The 23,027-nt window shown below is 40.4% G+C and overlaps 1 protein-coding gene across 5 annotated transcripts in view; it reads right to left on the minus strand.

The window, feature by feature from the left end:
• HSD17B12 (hydroxysteroid 17-beta dehydrogenase 12) overlaps positions 1–23,027 on the minus strand; it is a 137,747-nt gene that overhangs the window by 69,509 nt on the left and 45,211 nt on the right. For all 5 annotated transcript variants that reach the window (XM_036326127.1, XM_036326128.1, XM_036326129.1 and 2 more), the window contains one exon: positions 20,483–20,558. In XM_036326127.1, coding sequence (XP_036182020.1) covers positions 20,483–20,558 — 76 coding nt within the window. The remainder of the gene's footprint in view (positions 1–20,482; positions 20,559–23,027) is intronic.

Below are 23,027 nucleotides of genomic sequence, written 5' to 3' on the forward strand. Positions count from 1 at the left end.
CCAAAAAATTCAAGAGAAGGGAAGACTCCCAAGCTCATTTTACAAGGCCAGCATTATCCTCATTATCAAAACCAGATAAAGACACTACAAAGAAAAAAATTATAGGCCAATATCCCTGATGAACATAGATGATAAAACCCTCAACAAAATATTAACAAACAGATCCAGCAATACATTAAAAAGATCATACACCAGGATCAAGTGGGATTTATCCTGGAGATACAATGTTGGCATGATATCTGCAAATCAATTAATGTGATATACCACATAAACAAAATGAAGAATAAAAATCACAAGATCATATCAATAGATGCAGAAAAAGCCAGCATCCATTTATGATAAAAACTCTCAGCAAAGTGGGAACAGAGGGAACATACCTCACCGTAATAAAGGCCATATATGACAAACCCACAGCCAACATCATACTCAATGGGCAAAAACTGAAAGTGTTTCCCTTAAGATCAGGAACAAGACAGGATGTCTACTTTCACCATTCTTATTCAACAGAGTACTGGAAGTCCTAGCCACAATAATCAGACAAGAAGAGGAAATAAAAGGCACCCAACTGGAAAGGAAGAAATAAAACCGTCATTATTTATAGATGACATCATACTGTATATAGAGAATTCTAAAGATTCCACCAGAAAACTACTGGAACTGATAAAATGAATTAAATAAAGTAGCAGAATACAAAATAAATATCCAGAAATCAACTGCATGTTAGAAATGAACTATCAGAAAGGGAAACTAAGAAAACCATTCCATTTATAATTGCATCAAAATAATAAAATACCCAGGAATAAATTTAACAAAGGATGTAAAAGATCTGTACTTGGAAAAATATAAGACACTGAAAAAAAGAAATTGAATAAGAAATATATAAGTGGAAGCATATAGTGTGTTCATGAATGGGAAGAATTAACTTTATTAAAAGGTCCATACTACCCACAGCAATCTATTAAATCTATAGGTTTAATAAATCTAGGCAATTCCCTTAAATCTAGGCAATTCTCATCAAGATATCAATAACGTATTTCACAGAACTAGAACAAATATTCCAAATAATTATATGGATCCACAAAAGACCCTGACTAGCCTAAGCAATCTTGAGCATAAATAACAAAGTTGGAGGAATCACACTGCCTATCAAACTATACTACAAGGCCATAATAATCAAAACAACATGATACTAGCATAAAAATAGACATATAAAGGGTGTCCCAAAAATGTATAGACACGCTTTGAATAATTACAAAGGCAGTGTTTATTAAAATACATTTCATTTTCAAAATTGAGTTATCAGCTGTTAAAAATGTGTATGTATATTTTTGGGACACCCTATAGATCTATGGAACAGAATAGAGAACCCAGAAATAAACTCAAGCCTTTATGATCAATTAACATTTGACAAAGGAGGCAAGAACGTACAAATGGATAAAGATAGTTTATTCAAAAAATGGTGCTGGAAAAATCAGACAGATACGTGCAAAAGAAAGAAAAGAAACTAGACCACCTTCTTACACTATACACAAGAATAAACTCATAATGGGTCAAAAACTTAAATGTTAGACTCGAAACCATAGGCAGTAAAATCTTGAACATTTCTCGTAGCAATCTTTTTTCTGATGTATCTCCTCAGGCAAGGGAAACAAAAAATAATAATAAACAAATGGGACTACTTCAAACTAAAAAGTCATTTTACAGCAAAGGAAACCGTCAACAAAATGAAAAGACAACCTCCTGAATGGGAGAACATATTTACCAATGATACAAAGGGGTTAATATCCAAAATTTATAAAGAACTCATAAAACTTAACAATAAAACAAACAGCCAGAACCGGTTTGGCTCAGTGGATAGAGCGTCAGCCTGCGGACTCAAGGGTCCCGGGTTCGATTCTGGTCAAGGGCATGTACCTTAGTTGTGGGCACATCCCCAGTGGGGGGTGTGCAAGAGGAAGCTGATCGATGTTTCTCTCTCATCGATGTTTCTAACTCTCTATCCCTCTCCCTTCCTCTCTGTAGAAAAGCAATAAAACATATTTAAAAAAACAACAACAAACAATCCAATTAAAAAAATGGGCAAAGGGCCTGAATAGACACTTCTCCAAAGAGCACATACAGAGGGCCAATAGATGTATGCTCAAGGTCACTAATCATTGGAGAAATGCAAATTAAAACCACAATGAGGTATCACCTCACACCTGTCAGAATGGCTATCAATAAATTTTAAAAAAACACACCAAATATTGGAGAGGATGTGGAGACAAGAGAACCCTTGTGCACTGTTGGGGGAAATGCAGATTGGTGCGGTCACCGTGGAAAACAGTATGGAGTTACCTCAAAAATTAAAAATGAGCCCTGACTGGTTTGGCTCAGTGAATTGAGCATCGGCCTGCAGACTGAAGGGTCCCAGGTTCAATTCCAGTCAAAGGCATGTACCTGGTTGCAGGCACATCCCCAGGAGGGGTTGTGTAGGAGGCAGCTGATCGATGTTTCTCTCTAGCTGATGTTTCTGACTCTCTATCCCTTTCCCTTCCTCTCTCTGTAAAAAATCAATAAAATATGTATTTAAAAAAAAAAAAATGAAACTGCCTTCTGACCCAGAGATTCAACTTCTTGGAATATATCCAAAGAAACCTGAAACACAAATTCTAAACAATATATGCACCCTTATCTTTATTGTAGCATTATTTACAATAGCCAAGGTTTGGAAGTAGTCCAAATGCACATCAGTATATGAGGGGATAAAAAAATGGGGGTACATTTACACAATGGAATACTACTTGTCAAAAGAAAAAAAGAAGGAAATCTTACCCTTTGCAACAGCATGGATGACCTGGCGACTATTATGCTTAGTGAAATAAGCCACTCAAAGAAAAACAAGTACCATATGGTTTCACTTAGATATGAAATATAATGAACAAAATAAGCTAACAAACATAGAAACAGACTCATAGGTACAGAGAATAGACTGACAGCTGTCAAAGGTAAGGGGGCTGGATGAAAAAGGTGAGAGGATTAAGCAAAGAAAAAAAAAAACAACAACAAATCATAGATATAGACAACAGTATGGTGATTTCCAGAAGGAAATGGGGTGGAGGGAAGTAGAAGATAGTAAAGGGGGGATAAATGGTGATGGAAGGAGACTGAGTGGTGAACACACAATATAATATACAGATGATGTATTATAGAACTGTACACCTGAAACCTATATAATTTTATTAACCAATGTTGCCGGAAGCCGGTCCATCCTTGCTGCTTGACACAGTCCGCTGCAGGAAAGAAACATCTGCACAGCATATGTTTCAAGGGACCTGGCGTATATAGCATACTGTTCTTAATATGTTTGCTCCCCTTAGTGCTGTGTGTTTTAACCAAGGTCACCTCTCCAAGAAAGGTTGTTTCCCCAGGTAGGAATTTTTCCCTGAAGTCAGGGAGGGGATGCCTCTCCTAGAAAGGTTGTTTCCCCAGGTAGGAATTTTTCCCTGAAGTCAGGGAGGGGATGAAACTCCTTAACTAAGTGCCAGGCGGGTAGTTAATCACTACAAACAATCATGCTTAAGCTACATAATCTTTACTCCCTGGAATGGAGATAAGAAACACCCTAACCTTTGTAATAGAAATTGACAGGATTAAAATCAACTGGTATAAATACGGATGTAACAAGACAATAAACAGCAGAACTTCGCTGGAGATCCAGACCAGAACTTGGCTGGAGATCCTGGCTGGAGATCCTGGCTAGGCTGCTGATCAACTGAACACTGTCTCCGTGTCCTTCCTTCTTCGCCGACTCCGTCCACACCTTTGGGGACCCCTGGACCCGCTGGGGTTGGACCCCGGCATCTGGCGCCCGAACAGGGTTCCCTTAGGTAAGTCCCCCCGTATTTGGGACGGATAGGACTGCACCGTAGGGTGCTTCAGACCCCCCCCATAGAGGATAAGTAGGGTAAGCGGGTAGTTAGTACAGAACTTAGATTGACAAGATGGGTCATACTGAGTCTAAAGAAAAAAGACTCTGTATTAATCTTTTAACGCATATGCTTGCTAGCAGAGGAGTTAAGGTTACTCCCAGTCAGACAGAAAGTTTTATAGAAGACGTATGTGAATGGCTTCCTGAGGATGGAACTGTTAATTTAGAAACTTGGACTAAAGTAGGAGAGCAATTAAAGAACTATTACAGCTACCATGGATCTGAGAAGGTCCCGGCAGTTACCTTTTCTCTCTGGAATTCAATTTGTGAAACCTTGGCACCAGAGGCAAAAACGGTTGAACTTTCTCAAAATTTAAATAGTCCCTCGGCTCCACCCAGAGAAGATACATCATTATTGTCTTCAGCTCAATCTAAAAGCAATTTAGCTATGCCTAGTGATCGGGAGGAGAATAAATATCATAAACATGACCATTGGTCCTTTCCAGTCAGTAGAGAGGAGAATGGCCCTCCCATTCAAAACAGGCACCCCAAATTAGAAAGGAAGCCTAAACCAGGTCCTGTGTCTCCTATGAGCTCCATGTCTAAATTTCAAAGGGCCATAAGAGAAGCTGAAGCTAATGGAGATCTTGAATTCTCACTCTGCTTCCCAGTTACATATGAGAATGAGTCTGGTGGGAATAGAAACCCCACCTTGGAGCCTATACCTTACAAAGTACTTAAAGAATTAAAATTGGCCTGCTCTGAATATGGACCTCTCGCTCCTTACACACAAACCTTGGTAGAAACCCTAGCCAGTAAATGGATGACTCCTTATGATTGGTCACAGGTTTGTAAATCCTGTCTCTCAGGAGGCGATTACTTATTATGGAAAACTGAATATGAAGATCTTGCTAAGAAAGCTGTAGCCACTAGCGAAAAAACCAGAAAAGGAATAACCCTAGACATGATATTAGGAGAAGGTGATTTTAACACGGCTGAGGAGCAAATGAATATGCCCACAGAGGCACTTACCAAAGTAACCAGTTGTGCAGTAAGTGCCTGGAAATCCCTACCTTATACAGCAGGAGAAACAACCACCCTTACAGAGGTTAAACAGAAGGTCGAGGAACCATATCAGGATTTCCTTTCTCGCCTCATACAGGCAGTCAAGAGAGTAATCAATAACAAAGAGGCAGCCGATATCCTAATCAAACAACTGGCTTTTGAAAATGCTAATAATACCTGTCAGGCTTTATTAAGGCCGATTCGCAGAACAGGAACTATAAATGATTTTATAAAACAGTGTGCTGATGTAAGTCCAGCATTTATACAGGGTGTAGCTATAGCTGCAGCTCTCAAAGGGGAGACATACCCTCAATATGTACAGGGTATAGGACAAGCCAGCAATACTACAGGTAATAAAAGAAATATGAACTGCTACTCTTGTGGCTTATCTGGGCACTTTAGCAGAGAATGCCCAAATAAAAATAATAATAATACTCAGGCCAGATGGCAAGCTCCTCGACAGCCTGGAAATACATTAGGGAATAATATTAATCCTCCAAAAACCGTCTGTCCCCGATGTCAGAAAGGATTCCATTGGGCAAAGGAATGTAGATCAAAATACCATAAAAATGGTCGGCCTTTAAACTCTACAAATAGCTCCCAAGGAGGTTATATCCCATCACCTCAATCGGGAAACTTGAGAAGGGGCCAGCCCCAGGCCCATGCAATAATAGGGGCATCAACCTTCAACCCCTTTGCAAATTTCGATCAGTCAGTGACCTCTTCAGGGCAACCCCAGGCAGTGCAGGATTGGACCTCCACTCAACCACCCATGCAGTACTAACCCCAGACTCGCCAGTAGCAGCCATTCCTACAGGAGTGTCTGGGCCACTGCCTGAGGGAACTGTAGGTTTAATATTAGGACGGAGCTCCACCTCGTTACAGGGGATCTTAGTCATCCCAGGAGTTGTTGATGCAGACTACACAGGAGAAATACAGATTTTACTTTCCCCACCCACCACAACTATACAGATTCAGCCCAACCAGAGAATTGCCCAATTAATCCTGTTACCAATACATAAAATAGGGACAGCTGTTACCCAGGAAGCTAGAGGGGCCGGAGGCTTTGGATCTAGTGATGCAGCATTTTGGATACAAGAAATCCATGCTACTAGACCTACAAAAATTTTACAAATTCAGGGAAAACCAACTGAAGGTCTATTGGATACAGGAGCAGATGTTTCCTGCATAGCAGGGAAGGATTGGCCCTCTTCATGGCCCACGCACACCACCTCCACTTCCCTAGTAGGACTAGGCAAGGCATCTAATGTAAAAAAGAGTTCTCAGATTCTAACTTGGGCTGATGAAGATCAACATTCAGGAACATTCTGTCCCTATGTAATTACAACTATCCCCTTTACATTATGGGGAAGAGATATCTTATCTCAAATGGGAGTTCTATTATATAGCCCCAGCGGTGTTTGATTTACTCCTGTTACAAAATATTACAAGAAAATGAGTTTAAATATTCCTCTCCTCATCATGTTCTACAACATGCTCAATTTGTAATTAAAATACTAAATGTAGATTCTGAGGGAAATTCCCCGATGTACAGGCATTGTAACCCTGATCTAACTAAACCTAAAGCCCTCGTCAAATGGAGAGACTTGCTTACAGGAGCCTGGAAGGGACCTGGTGTACTTTTAACCTGGGGGAGAGGATATGCTTGTATATTTCCACAGGACGCAGACTCACCTGTGTGGATTCCAGACCGTCTAGTCCGACCTTATGTCTCACCGCCCGCCATCTCTGCCTCATCATAGCACACCTGACCAGTGCCCGTCTGCAGCAGATGTGCAGACCTGAGCTGGAACAATCTGTCCATTGGGAGGATCACATGTGCCTCCGTTTTGTCCTTCCACATGTCCCAGCTTTGCCCCACATCTCCTTTCCTTTTTCCTTTTTTAAAAATCTAACTACTTGTTTGCTGGTTCTTTGGCCTTTCTCCTTCTTTCCTGAACACAGCCTTTTCTAGAATCTCCCTACCCTACTGTTCCAGGAAGGGCACCTCCCTTTTATGCCGTGACTAGGGGTGTTTGGTATATGCCCCATACATGGAGTTGTCTTGTGCCAAGAGCCTGACATCCTGGGCTGAGAGAGCCCTGTTCCAGGACTCTCCTTTGTCCTGTATTGGCGCCTCTTACCCTTGTGCCAAGAGGGACCCTCTTCTTACAATCCAATTGCCCATAGCTGTTGCCTGAGCTCTCTGTTCATGCTGAGGTTGAAGCCTCATGGTGGCTGGTACCATGGATCTGTCTCTGGCCCAATGGCGTAAGCTAGGCCCTCTCTAGAGAAGAAACCTGAGTTCCCTATGATCAATGCCAGAGCCCCGCCAGCAGACGAGGGAATCCAAAGGCAGTTGCTGGGCATGGAGGCCAGAGGGACATAGGCTATCAAGGAGACAAAACTGAACCACACATCACCCTACTTGGCCCAGAGATGGCTGGTAGTCAACGACGGGTAAGACTCCACAGGGTGGGGCAACCTAAGACAGGCACAGTCGGGGGCCAGTAGGAGAAAACTTGGGGTGCAACAAAGGTGGGGCACAGACCCCCCTCCCCAATGGTGCAGGGGCTTGAACACTCGCCCCTTCTGAGGAAGGTCTCCTGTCCCCATGGCTGCTTCCTGCTTCCCATGCCCAGCTCAGATCGGGACCCAGGTAAAGACAGAGACTGGCTGACAGCAGCTGCCCTCTCACTGCAACAGGACTTGTTTCCCATTTCTACCTGGGACCACAGGGAAAGGGGAAGCTGAAGGAAAGGGCTGTGTCAGGATGCTGCATTCTTCCCTTTCTTCTCCCTCTTTTTTCTAAACACTTCCATGCCTTGTAGTTCTTTTGCTTTCTCTTCTTTTTCTACTACCCTCCATTTTCCATATCAGCTGGATCCAGAGGGCACAGCTTACTCCTCCTCGGACATCGACACCACCATCAACCACGGCCCTGATGGACCCTTTGATGCAGCCCTTCAACTTGCTGACGCTTCGGGAAGCCTGTCACCAGTGACGCCGCCCGCTAGCCAGACCAACAAAGACAACCAAACCAACAACTTGAGGACAGCTGAAATCCCTTGACTGAAGAGGCTGGCAACCTTCTACAGGAATGGGGCTCCTTCTGCGCTCCATCCACTATGTTTATAGCTATGCTCACTATCATTGCTTGCCACTCTTCTTCCGAGACTTAAATGGCCCAATCTGAGAGGTGGCCACTGATTTGCATGCGCTATCATTTAAAAAATAAAAAAGGGGGAATTTGCCGGAAGCCGGTCCATCCTTGCTGCTTGACACAGTCTGCTGCAGGAAAGAAACATCTGCACAGCATATGTTTCAAGGGACCTGGCGTATATAGCATACTGTTCTTAATATGTTTGCTCCCCTTAGTGCTGTGTGTTTTAACCAAGGTCACCTCTCCAAGAAAGGTTGTTTCCCCAGGTAGGAATTTTTCCCTGAAGTCAGGGAGGGGATGCCTCTCCTAGAAAGGTTGTTTCCCCAGGTAGGAATTTTTCCCTGAAGTCAGGGAGGGGATGAAACTCCTTAACTAAGTGCCAGGCGGGTAGTTAATCACTACAAACAATCATGCTTAAGCTACATAATCTTTACTCCCTGGAATGGAGATAAGAAACACCCTAACCTTTGTAATAGAAATTGACAGGATTAAAATCAACTGGTATAAATACGGATGTAACAAGACAATAAACAGCAGAACTTCGCTGGAGATCCAGACCAGAACTTGGCTGGAGATCCTGGCTGGAGATCCTGGCTAGGCTGCTGATCAACTGAACACTGTCTCCGTGTCATTCCTTCTTCGCCGACTCCGTCCACACCTTTGGGGACCCCTGGACCCGCTGGGGTTGGACCCCGGCACAATGTCACCCCAATAAATTAAATAAATTTTTTAAAGAAAAAATATGCACTAATATAAACTTTTAAAATATTTAAATACTTGGTAAATGAACCAGGATTATATAAGAATCCAAGTTGTACAGAAACCAAGGTAAATCTTTGGGTTAATAAGATTTGTTTTGATCATTTAAATTTAAAAATAGGTATATGTCTTCTTCCTGTATAAAATATAATGCCACTGTTACATTTTATTCTCTGAACTTTTAAATTTTCTACACAGGTTCTACCAGTTAGATATATTAGTACTGCTTCCACAAATGATTTAAACTTTTAAAAATTGATGTCTTTATAAAAAGATTAGCTCTTCTAAACTTCAGACGAAGCTACATATCATTTCATTTTCATTACTCTTCCCATCTGCTGTGTAAAACTTTCAAATGTCCTGACAAACCTGCTATCAATAAAGATTGCAGTGCTCTGCCATGTCAATCCTATATAATAAAAGCCCAATATGCAAATCAACTGAACGGTGGAATGGCCGGTGGAATGACCAGTCGCTATGATGCACACTGACCACCAGGGGGCAGATGCTCAATGCAGGAGCTGCCCCCAGCCCTCAGACCCAGGCCAAGGTGGGTGCCAGCAGGGGCCCCCACATTGCCCCACATAGCGGCCCTGATCGCTGGCCAGGCCTAGGGACCCTTCCTGTGCACGAATTTCATACACCGGGCCTTCAGTGTAAATATAATTCTGATGATTCTTAATTGACTTAAGATACTATACCAATATCAGAGTGAGTTAAATAATGAGGAATCTTTGGTTACCTGAATAATTTCTGAACTCCAATTAGCATGGCAAATTCAATTTAGTATATACATTATTTTATAACATAATAACAGAAAACAAAGTTAATACATTTTGAGCTCCAGGTAAAAGTGTTAACTTGTCATCTGGTATGACATATATTAAAATCAACAAAGAAAGCTTAGGAATTAAACAGCTTGAACCCAGTTGTTCAGATGAAAACTGATCTTTGATAATATAATCTTAATGAGAACGTTATAAAAAATTATCCTGTGCCTTTAGTACCTAGCCTAGCCAGCAAGGTTCCTTATCTCCCCAGAACACTCTCACTTCCTAATAGCCTGTTAACTTTTTGAGCTTTTGTGTTGACTTTTGTCATGCCCTTGAGTCATTTTTAGTAAAAGTTTCTTATTTCTGCAAAGGCTTGATTTCCTAATAATTATTGTTTCATGTAGCTTTGTTTTAATTACTGTCACTCTAAACCAAGACTGTAATCATTTCTTGCCTTGGGCATCTATGACTTATGCTTATATTTTTCTGTAATCACTAGTCTCCTGGCAACTCTTTGTAATACAGCTTTCACAAATTGGGGCCCCAAATTAAGAATAATAAAATTGTTAAGATATATTTTTATACCCAAACTATTTCTAGTATCTCAGATAGCCACTAGATAGCACTACTGATCAAGGAAGAGATAAGGAAGAACTAGATTTGTAGTGTACTCTCCTTATCTTTAATTAGCCCAACTCTCTTATGAGAGTTGCCCTAATATAAGAAAAGCCAAACCCTAGCTGGTTTGGCTCAATGGACAGAGCGTTGGCCTATGGACTAAAGGATCCCAGGTTCAATTCCAGTCAAGGGCACATGCCCGGGTTGCGGGCTTGAACTCCCCCAGTAGGGGGCAAGCGGGAGTCAGCCAAGCAATGATTATCTCTCATCACTGATGTTTTTATCTCTCTATCTCTCTCCCTTCTTCTCTGAAATCAATAATATATATTAATCTATATAATAAAGAGCCAGGGTTGTAACGACCGAAAGCTCAACCAGACCGGAAGTCAGTGCTGGGTTGCTGTGGAGACCCAGCACTGACTGGGGCAGCTGCAGGCGCCCAGACCCAGCACTGACTGCCTAGGGGGCTGTGGATCAGGCCCGGAGACAGGCCTGCAGAGAGAGAGGCAGGGTCTGATCCCTAGCTTCTGTGGCAGCCGTTGATCAGAACTTGCCTCTCTTTCTCTCCCGGCCTGGCCAACAGCTGCACTTCCACTTCACTTCTCTCCAGGCCTCCACCAGGTCTACTGATCAGCCCCACCTGTCTGATCAGGTCCCGTTGATAGGCACAGAGATGCTGACTGGCATAGAAACTGACCAATCAGAACCAAACTGGCTGGCAGAGGAGGGTAGTTGGGGGGCAAATCAGGCCTGCAGGGGAGGGCAGTTGGGGGTGAGATCAGGATGGCAAGGGAGGGCAGTTAGGGGTGAACAGGCAGGCAGAGGCAGTTAGGGACGATCAGGCAGGCAAGCAGAGAGGTTAGGGGCGATCAGGCAGGCAGGCAGGTGAGTGGTTAGGAGCCAGCGGTCCCAGATTGTGAGAGGGGTGTCCAACCACCGGTTTAGGCCCGATCCCTGTGGGATTGGACATCCAGTGGTCGGACATCCCCCGAGGCGTCCCCAATTGGAGTGGGTGCAGGCTGGGCTGAGGGAACCCTACCCCCCCTCCGTGCATGAATTTCATGCACCAGGCCTCTAGTATATATATGAAAAGCCAAGGTATAACTATTAATAAATATGATTCAACATCTGTATACTTTTCAGGGTAAAAGAAACATTCATGATTCATGTTATCATGAACAAAGACTGGCAGAAGTGAACAAAATTATTTCTAAGGTTATGTTTCTAAGTATAAGATACTCTTGTTAATTGATGGCAATTTAAAAACATACTCTATAGAAGTCCCTGAAGATTTATCAATGTCTTTAGTGTCCATCACAAGGCTCATGCCCTCAGGATAATCACTGACTAAATTATTAATTAGCTCTATATTATATCCCAACAGGGGATTCCATTCTGACACTGTTAATTACTGTAATAAAGTAACCAGAGACCATCAGTCTTATTAACAGGTGGTTCCTACTTTTCCTTCAAGCTTGCCAAAAATCTTAAATCAGAAAGTTGAGTCTTTAGGAAGAAACATCCAATGACTAATAGCCTGAGTGTAGGCCTGTATCAGTACACTTGGCTATTATTGATGCTGCAGAGAATCAACTCAGGTCAGGCTTCCTTCCCAGTGTAGCCCAACACTGCCACCAACAGCAGACCATCAGACAAATGCAACAGAAAACAGTGAATTTACAGGCCTGTTTATTTGAAAATCAGACACTGTAAAAGCATGCAGCTGATCCAAGTTCCAACGGAATGAGAATTAATTTTGCAAGACTAAATGGACCAATGAGGAAAATTTAATAGTGGTTTGGAGAAAATATATTTTCTTCCTTCTTAATTTTTTATTAACTCTCATTGTGTCTGGCTATATTTGAGCAAATCAGAATGATAGGCTCTGAATGAATGTATGTTTTCTGGGAAGTCTTAATATGGCAGACTGTATTTCCCAAATCCAGATTTTATTTTCAAAAAATATCTCCCTTCCCACATGTTCTCCACAGCTACCAAATCACTCCCCCATCAAGAGGTGGAGCCTTTTCCTCCCCACTTGAATCTGGGCAGGTTCAGGGCTGCTTTGACCAACATAGAGTATGGCAAAAGTAACACCATATGAATTCTGAGAGTAGGTCACAAAAACAAATCAGCTTCTGCCTGGTTATCTTGGAACATTCCCTCTGAAGGAAGATAGTTACCACTGAGGAAATCCAACTACCCTGAGATGGCCATGCTAGAAGGCTACCCGTGGGCACTTGAGTCACCATTTCCAGCTCTCCAGTCATTCCCCATGGCACCAGCCTGTGAGAGAAGCCATCTTGGGTCTTCCAGACAAGACCACCCATCAGCTGAGTATCAGTAAAGGACCTTGGTAATGCCATAAGGAGCAAAAGAGTTTTCCCACAGACCCGGCAAATTTCCTGACCAGCAGAATGTGTGAGCATTTAAAATCATTGTTATTTTACATTGATAAGTTTGGAGTGTTATGCAGCAAAAGTAACTGAAACATAAACTAGTAAATCATTGGGTGAATTTAAAGAGGGTAATTGTGTAGAAAACACAACACATTGATTGGCCTTATCTGCAAAACTAATCAGAACAATCTACACTAATAAAAGAGAAAGATGCAAATTAACCCAACAAAGATGGTGGGTTAATTTGCATATGCAGGCACCAAGTGGCCAGGTGCAGGGCTGGGCGGGGTGGGATTCAGGCATTCTGCACCGCCCCAGCCGCTCTGGGCCTCTGGGCAGCATGGGAAGGCGGAAAGGTGGCTCCAGCCAGAGCAAAGGCGGTGCCGGCAGCCAGGGGAAGGAAGGCCCATTCTTGCACAAATCTCCATGCATCAAGCCTCTAGTCCTATATAATAAAAGCCTAATATGCTAAGTGTCTAGTCATCTGTTCAACCAATCAAAGCGTAATATGCTAATGATATGCTAAGACCACTCAACCACTTGCTTGACAGGCACTGTCCACCAGGGGGCAGACGCTCCAACCGGTAGGTTAGCTTGCTGCTAGGGTCCGGCCGATTAGGACTGAGCAAGATGGGCTTGGATACACCCTGGAGCACTCCCACAGTCCCTCCCTGACTAGCCAACCTCCTGCATCCCTCCCCAGCCCCGATCGTGCACCAGTAGGATCCCTCGGCCTGGCCTGCACCCACTCACAATCCGGGCTAAGGGACCGCCACCCCCCCCCCCCCACAGGTGCACAAATTTCATGCACCAGGCCTCTAGTGGTTAAATATTATACATGTCTTTACTGAGTTTTTTTTTATGTTATATGACAATGTAATTATTTGCATAAGCTCAATAAGAATCTATCCTTCTCCCTATCAGAAAATAATTATAGGAAACAAATTTGTAACCATGACCATACCACAAATGTTTCATTTAATTAATTTCATTTAATTAGGCATAACAAGCCCACTAGGAAGGAAAAGGGTTGCTCTCCATTTTGTGGAATCTGCTGCAAAAGCCTCCCTGGTACCTCCATGGCTTGTGGAGTCCCCGTTTTATAAGTAGTAAAGAATGTCACTTTCTGGAAGGCCAGGAACACCGATAAATTTGGAGATCTTGGACAAAACCAGGAAAGGCAAACTGGATAGTTCCTGGTTCCTTACCTTGGACTATGTGAATGAACTCAAAGGGCAAAAGAAATATTTCTGCTGCTATAGAAGTGATAGAAAAATATATGTGACTCTACAGGCCGTATTAGATTAACTCTCTAACATCATGTGGCTCTAATTTTAAAATATAAAACACAAAGGTCTTTATGTGATCACTAATGCTTCATTGACCTTATGCAAATAAAACATGCTAAATATAAAAAGCATTATACTAATTATACTGATAGTGCATCAGAAAATTGAGCAACAAACTTATTTGGTCAAATCCACATCAGACCTGCGCAGACTTGATAATAGGTAAAAATTTAAAAAATGAAACTGATATTTCTTCTAAAAGCTTTGCATTTCAAGAGAGAAAGTCGTGGAATTACAGGGCCATACTAAAGCTTGACACCTGAGATAAATTACAAAGAAGAGAAACATCTTTTTTTAAAAAAAAAAATCAAAGACAGAAATGTTTGCTTTCTTAAATCGAAGCTGTCTGAACTGTATGCAATCAGATTTACCAAATAATATAACTGTAAATATCACCATCTCTATACATACTCTGTAATAAGTTGTTCTGAAAGCTAGTTACTTTATTGCAAGTAACAACTCAGGTCAGAGTTCAAATCAAAATTGACTAAAATAATAAATTACTAATCCTAGATAACAATGATAATACAATAAGCTTATTATATGTGATGACTTTCAGTTTGTCTTAATTCCATAGGTGACAGATACCGTAGCCTTACAAAGAACTATACTTTTATCAAAGCAGTCAATCCTGAGAAAGTATTTATCCATTGTTGGCAAAACATTTAGCTCCTTACTAAATTATATATAATCCTTTAAAATTTTTTCTGAAGAACTTCGACTTAGGAGTAGGTTGTCCTCCGCACTCTTAAGGAATTGCTTCTAAAGGCATAGAATCCCCAAGTCTGCATAAAAACAGTGGAGAATTAGAAGGTGAGGAGCCAAAAAGTCCCCTATTTTCAACTGGCACCTGGTTTTCTTTTTTTTTTTTCTTTTTTGTTTAAATTGATTTCAAAGAGGAAGGGATAGAGAGAGGAGATAGAAACATCAATGATGAGAAAGAATCACTGGTTGGCTGCTCCTCATACCCCCCATTGGAGATCGAGCCTAAAACCCAGGCAATGTGCCCTGACCAGGAATCAAACCGTTATCTCCTGGTTCATAGGTTGATGCTCAAACACTGAGTCACACTGACCAGGTGTGGTTTCTTTTTCAATCTACTCCTTTCCTTTTTTCTTCTTTCAGTCAGATAGGGGAAGAGAGAGACTGAGTTTAATCCACTGGAGTGAGTTTAAGTGCTGTGCTGGGCCAGAGGAGACAAGTTAGCCTAGTTAGTCTAACTTGCTAGACTTGTTACATGACTGAACTCTGACTGGTACAGTAAATGGCATCAGGAGTGGGGTCCCACATAAACTTCAAAGAACTTTTTTTTTTTTCATTTACAAAAGGGTTTATTTCTGCAAAAGAATCAGACTGTCCACTTTATATTTAGGGAACAAACATTAATAAACAATTACCTGAGCATATGAAAGTACGTATTCAGTATTATATTGATTGAGGAATTGTTTTTTTTTTAATTGAATTTATGGGGATGATATTGGTTGATAAAATTATATAGGTTTCAGGTGAAAATTCTATAATACATCATCTGTATATTGTATTGTGTGTTCACCACCCCAAGTCAAGTCTCCTTCCATCACCATTTATCCTCTTTCCCCTACCCCCCCACACTCACACCCGTTCCCTCTGGTAATCACCATACTGTTGTGCGCGTCTATGAGTTGTTATTTTTTGCTTAATCCCTTCACCTTTTCACCCCCCACCAACTCCCCTTCCCTCTGACAGCTGTCAGTCTATTCTCTGTATCTATGAGTCTGTTTCTATTTTGTTTGTTACCTTATTTTGTTCCTTAGATTCCACACATATAGTACTCGTCTTTCTCTGACTGGCTTATTTCACTTATACCCTCCAGGTCCATCCATGCTGTAGGATTTCCATTTTTATGGCTAGCAATATTCCACTGTATACTACAGCAATATTCCAGATATACCACAGCTTTCTTATCCACTCTCCTACTGATGGGCACTTAGGCTGCTTCCAAATCTTGGCTATTGTAAATAATGCTGCAATGAACATAGGGGTGCATATATTCTTTGAATGAGTGTTTCAGGTGTCTTTGGATATATTCCCAGAAGTGGAATCTCTGGGTCATAAGGTAGTTCTATTTTTAATTTACGAGGAACCTCCATACTGTTTTCAATAGAGGCCGCACCAACCTGCATTCCCACCAACAGTGCATGAGGGTTTCCTTTTCTCAGAAGACTTCTGTATTGGTTTGATTTGATCCATCATGTAACAGCATCACCATTCATCAAATAAACACTGGTTGCTGGTTATAATGAAGTATTTACTGAAGAATTGCTTTATGAAACCAAATGACTACTACATTTGAGTTTGGCAAAAATAAGTACAAAGATTGGGACATGGTAGGGCTGCTTCTGAATGCACTGGAGCACTTCCCGAAAGAAAACAGCAAGCTTGGATCTTTAAACTGTCAGCTCAGATTTATGATCAGAAGAAGAGAGAATTACTATGGCAGCCCTAATAAAAACTTTTATGTTTTATATAGCCACTGAGCTCACCTTGCTAACATCAGACTTAACTGTGCCAGTTGCAGAATTACAATGTAAGTTGAATTCCACATAGACTCACCATGTTTCATGTAAAAGTGAAAGCACAGAATGAGAAAGAGTGAGATCCTGAGACAGGATAGGATATCTAGGTGGACTCAGCTGAAGCCGAGAATCCTGAACCCCCAAAGTTACTCTGAGCCTCCACAGCCAGTGAAAATAAAAATAGCCTGCTCTCCTGTATCTGAAGAGACTAGCTCTCCCTGGCTTCAAGAACCTGTAATAACCTCACCATAACTCTAAGGGTGGTTTTCTTGCAAGAGAATTCCTCTTCTCAAGACCCAACTGGTCCATGCCTTACTGCCACCCATAATAGGGTTCCAGCAAACATTCTCTGGGAAAGAAGTACCAAGTCTGATCACAAAGTAGTTAACTTACACACACAAATAATTGCAAGATTTTGCTATTTTGTATTGGTAGAAACCTGGGACATCTGTGTGAGAATGAATTCTAAGACTGTTAGACTGAAGAAAAGAGAATATAACACCAGATTGGGCCTTTTTTTTTTTTTAAATATGAGTCACTTACCAGAGATTTATAATTTAATGGTTAGCTTATACAATTGGAAAGGATTCTTAAGAGTTATCGTGGTCCCCATAATAGCCTACAATTAATACGATTGGGAGGTCACAACTTGCCTGACATAATGTAGAGGCAGGGATCCGAGAGTTTATGGAAACAGGAATGTTGGCGTGGATTTATCACATGTAACTTGTAAACACAACCCCTACCACCTCTATATCAAGAGGGCCCAGTGAATACTCCCTCACCAAGGCTCCAGCTTCATAACAAGAGTACAATTATATGGGCAAGAGGTTATTAACCTGGCACTTTAATGCCCTGCCAGTTAATAAAACTCGCCATGTTGCTACTAAATAAGAATCTCTCCATTTTCTCTCTCTAGCTCCTTTTTTGTTTCTTAATGGTTCTTACTACAAATGGCAATTATTTACTTGTCTGGTTTTCTGTTTTGCTTGTTGTTGTTTTTTGACCTATATGTTTCTCTGTCTCTTCCACTAGCATATAAATTCCATGAGGGCAAGGACTGTATCTACCTCACTCACGCTGTGTTCTGACTGCCTGGCACAGAACCTGGGACACAGGCATTCGATGAAGATGTATTGAAAGTATAAGCAGAGTTAGTCTGTCTTTACCAACATTAAATTTTGGTCCTTTCTACTCCTGGAATAGATCTGTTCATGAAAACATTATCCTCCCAAAGAGATGATCTACAATGAGTTGAAAACTTGAACAAATGTATAAATCTCCTCCATGTACTTCAGCTTAGAACGAATGGACTGGTCTGCTGATATCACGTCTTCCATTAAATTTTTATTATTCCCAGAAAAAAATGTTTTTCAAATTTTTCAACAAGGAAAAAAAACAAAACATTTCCTTATAATAAAAGTCAATTTAGTACCAGCACCATCTGTTCCATCATGAATGTTTGAACAGGATCTAGTCTTACTCCAATCATATTTCTGTCCACAGTCACATGTCACCTCAGATCATAAGTTAACCAAATTCTCAAATATCATTAAAGTAGATCTTCTGACTCGTTAAGCAATTTTTGTACAGGCTGTAGCACTTGCCTGAAAGAGTGTCATGAGGTGGCTTTTCTTGTTCCTGTATCAATCATTCATATCAGAGCATTTAAAAATATAACATTCCATTTAATCAAAAATTTCTCTTTTCTGCATATGAACTTTTACTGTTTGGCAATTGAGAAAGAAACAGTGCTAAGCCCTGGCTGAGTGGCTCAGTTGGTTGGAGCATTGTCCTTACACCAAACTGTTGCAGGTTTGATTCTCGATCAGGGCACATACCTAGGTTGTGAGTTCGATCCCCAGTCGGGTTGTGTAAAGGACTGACCAATATCTATCTATCTCTCTCTCTCTCTCTCTCTCTCTCTCTCTCTCTCTCTCTCTCTCTCTCTCTCTCAAATCAATAAGCATACATCCTCGAGTTAGGATTAAAAAAAAAAAAAACAGTACTAAGATCCAGGCAGTATGCAAAGATCAGCTACTATTTAAGTAACTACACCTCAGGCTCATTAGTGTCACAGCTTCATTCAAATTCACACCTCAGCAAAATTGCAAAATACTCTGTGTCTTGGACTTTCAGGGTGGCATTTACATAGTTGAAACCTTGAAAGTTAAAATCCTTAAATGCCAAGGACTTCTCGTGTATCTATATACCACATGCTTACCTTTGTAAAGATCTGTGCTCTCGGGGGTCAAAAAAAATTTAACACACGTAATATTAGAAATCTATAAAGATCATTTTTCACCTAAAAAATTAAATGCATCTATGTGTAACTTGTCCAGTAGAACGAGATATGGTCTGGAAAGAAATAATAACAAAAATATATACCTCACAAGGATGCATGAAGGATCAAAGGGGATAATACATGTGAGGTAAAATAATAAAGCACTATATAAATGTTAGTAATAGGTGGTAATGTTAATAAAAACACAATACATTGTACACCTTAAATTTAGTACATAACTTTATATGTCAATTATGTCTCAATAAAAGGTGCGAAAAAATAATAATAAAATACAGTAACAATCCCCTCTTCTCAAAGAATTGGGGCAGTTTGTTAGCTGGCTACTTAGGTAAGTCAGTTAAAGCAAGGAATCCTATACAATGATAAATACACATTGTAACCATTTTATTTTAATTTAAACCATGTATAAGTAGAATCATTCACCAATCCTCTATGTGGGGCCAAGGCCTTTATCTTTGAGTTTAGATCTGCTGACTGGAATTCCAGCCTTTCTTGCATAAACCACACCCATAATGCAGCATTCATATATGGCAGTTCTAGTTGTTTTAAAATGCAACAAAAGCTTCAACACAATGAAATAATCAGAGAGTAAATTTCTTCTTTCTTTTTATAATTTTTCCAATATTTCACACTTGTCTTATTAGCCCCTAATTTCTGAAAAAACTCCCTTTTCTCACTTTTTTCAGAGCATTCAACTTAGTTTTTATAGAAATAACTTCCCTTTTTACACCAAGATTGCATCAGTTCACAGAATATTTATAACAAATGCATAAATGAGTTTGGGAACCAACACAACTGACTCTTAATAAGTAAATAATGTGACTTGTGGGCGTAAAAGGTGTAAAAGTGCACAAGCATCTCCCCCGGAGGGGTAGCTCAGTTAGTCAGAGCATCGTCCCGATACACCAAGGTTTCGGGTTCAGTACCCAGTCAGGGTGCATACAATAATCAGCCAGTGAACGCATGGATAGGTGGAACAAAATATGAATGTTTCTCTCTGTCTATCTGTCTGTCTCTCTGTCTCTCCCCCCGCCGCCCTCTAATCAATAAAGAAAGAAAAAAGTGCACAAGCATCATACTGATAAGTCTACCAGCCATAGGCCCCATACTGGGAACATCAGTAACTTTTACCAAGGATATGGACAGCAATGATTTATCCATCTAGCTGGTTAATTAGATATCAGTTTAAAAAGTCTTTGCATATGTAGTTCGGGTCTCAAGCACAGCTGACAAAGTTCAAAAGTTTCCCATCACACACACACACACGCTATACTTTGTATTTTTCTTCAATCATATAAAATACATATTTTAGAGACAATAAAGTCAATAAGTAAAAAAACACACAAGAATACTAAAATGAAGCAACAAAAAATATATAAGTGGAACATGATAAAATAATCAGAGAAGTCGACTCCTGACAAACTAAATGAGTCAACAAAAGACATTTTAAGCAAATTATAGTGGCCCTATATTAATTTGAAAAAATTGATGATCCACCTTAAAAACAGCCTGGTAACAGAATGAGAAAGAAGCTTTTGTATTTATTTTCTAATCATGAGGGCGGGGAGGGTGATGTGAGAACTTACTTATTTCACGGGAAACCTCATTCAGTTTATCCTGGGACCTGCTGATAAGGACAACCTTCATTCCACACTTTGCCAACTGAAATAGCAAAAGAGACACCAAACAGTTGAGTCATACCTGTGCATTTTATTGAAAACAGACATTAGATATATTCTCATTTTAAGAAAACCTGACCATATGATAATCCAAGTTAAAAAACAAGCAAACAGCCCTAGCTGGTTTGGCTCAATGGACAGAGTGTCAGACTGCGGACTGAAGGTCCCAGGTTCAATTCCGGTCAAGGGCACATGCCCGGGTTGTGGGCTCGATCCCCAGTTGGGGGCATGCAGGAGGCAGCTGATCCTTCTCTCTTCCTCTCTCAAGTCAATAAAAATACTAGTACATTAAAAACAACAACATACAAGCAAACAAATAAATTCCAGTGTAATAAATGGGGAATCCAAAATAAAGACTTTACAGGACTCCCCAAAGGATTATCTTTCTAAATCAAGTTAGTAAACAAATGTAAAAAGGTTTTAGAAGGAAGACTGTTACTTTTCATTTTGCACCCCGCTATACTGTTTGAATTCTTGAAATCATAATATACACAAAACTTTTTAGTGAACTATTCCACACAGCATATAAATGAGCCATAAATTAGCTGCTATGCACTATTAGTGATTTACTAAACTAATATTCCAGTCTTAAATTCTAAAGTTGGTTTTTATTAAATAATAAGCGATATTGCAAATGAGGAGATATAGAACATTTTTTAATAAAAATAACAAAGGTTGGTAATAATTTATTAAATTATTCTGCTGTAAAACCACTAAAGAAACCATGAGTCCAAACTGGTATGTCGTTTTCTCTTTTTCCATTAACAGGGGAGGGAGGATAAGGAAAATCTTTTATTTATAGAAAAATAGCATCTACTAAGTATAGAAGAAAAGATATCATTAGAAAAGTCACAATTTTTAAACCACCATGGTAATAACTAATTTAGGCAAAATTTTTCAATGGATGTTAAAATCTCTGGGTGAAAATCATTACTGGGAAATGGGATATTCACACAGTCTCGAAGTACCACCCCACATACTACTTATTAATTACAAAGGGGAAAGGCACCTTTATAATGGAGAATTATGGTGGGCAGCATTTTCATAAATGACATCTCTTTTTTATAATTTTTATTTATTGACTTTAGAGAGGGAGGGGAAGAGAGAAAGAGAAAGTGAAAGATAAATTTTTGTTGTTCCACTTGTTTATGCATTCATTGGTTGATTCTTGTATGTGCCCTGACTGGGGATCAAAACCCCATAACCTTGGCATAGAGGACCGATGTTCAAACCAACTGAGCTACCTAGTCAGGGCCAAATGATCTGTCTTAAGGTAATCGATAATAAAACAAGTAGACTTCTTGTGTCTCCTGATAAGATAAAGTCAGGATACAATAGCACCTTGTGTAGCAATCATGCTAAAAAATGTTTAATTAGAATCTAATCACAGGAAAACAATCAGACAAATTCAAATTGAGAAACTTTTATAAACTGGCCTGAATTTTTCAAAAATGCCAGTTACAAAAAAAAAGGGGGGGGGGTGGGAGTGGGGGCCTAGGAAACTCTTCCAATCAAGAGACATGACACCTAAATGCAATGCATAATTTTTAACTAGATGTGAAACCACAAATAAAAGAGCTACAAGGAAAGTTTCTGGGGCAATTGGGAAATTTGCATGTAGGCTATATGTTCGATGTTCCTTAACACTGCCGCGGAGGCGGGAGAGGCTCCTGCCACCGCCATTGCGCTCGCCAGCCGTGAACCCAGCTTCTGGCTAGTGGCGCTCCTGCATTGAGCATCTACTCCCTGGTGGTCAGTGTGCATCATAGCAACCAGTCATTCTGCTGTTCAGTCAATTTGCATATTAGGCTTTTATTATATAGGATTATATCAAGTTAAACTTTGACCACTGTATTGTTGGTTATAAGGGTGAACATTTTAAGATTCAGGGTGAAATACCTAAGGGTGAATTATTGTGATGCCTATAACTCACAAACGGTCCATCTAAATTATAATTATAATAAAATTAAATGTGGCAAATGTTAATAATTGGGGAATCCCAGTAAAGGGTATATGGGTGTTCATTATATTCTTCTTGGAACTTTTCTGTAGTTTTGCTATTCAAAATAAACTAGAAAAACAAAAGAGCCCTGGCTGGTTTTGCTCAGTGAATAGAGCGTCGGCCTGCGAACTGAAGGGTCCCAGGTTCGATTCCCATCAAGGGCACATACCCTGGCTGTGGGCTCAATCCCCAATGGGGGACTTGCAGGAGGCAGCCGATCCATGATTCTCTCTCACCATGGATGTTTCTATCTCTCTCTCCCTCTTCCCTCCTCTCTGAAATCAATAAAAATATATTTAAAAAAAGAAAAGAAAAACAAAAGAGGATTTTTTAAACAAGGAAGAAGAACCTTTAGGAGTGACAAATGAGAGATTCAGTGGATCCGCCAGGATCTTCATCTCAGCTGGGCAGTGTCATAGGCTGTGGGTGCCTTCTCGGAACTGGAAGGCA

The sequence above is a fragment of the Myotis myotis genome, unplaced genomic scaffold, assembly GCF_014108235.1.
Source record: "Myotis myotis isolate mMyoMyo1 unplaced genomic scaffold, mMyoMyo1.p scaffold_m19_p_10, whole genome shotgun sequence".
Taxonomy (NCBI): domain Eukaryota; kingdom Metazoa; phylum Chordata; class Mammalia; order Chiroptera; family Vespertilionidae; genus Myotis; species Myotis myotis.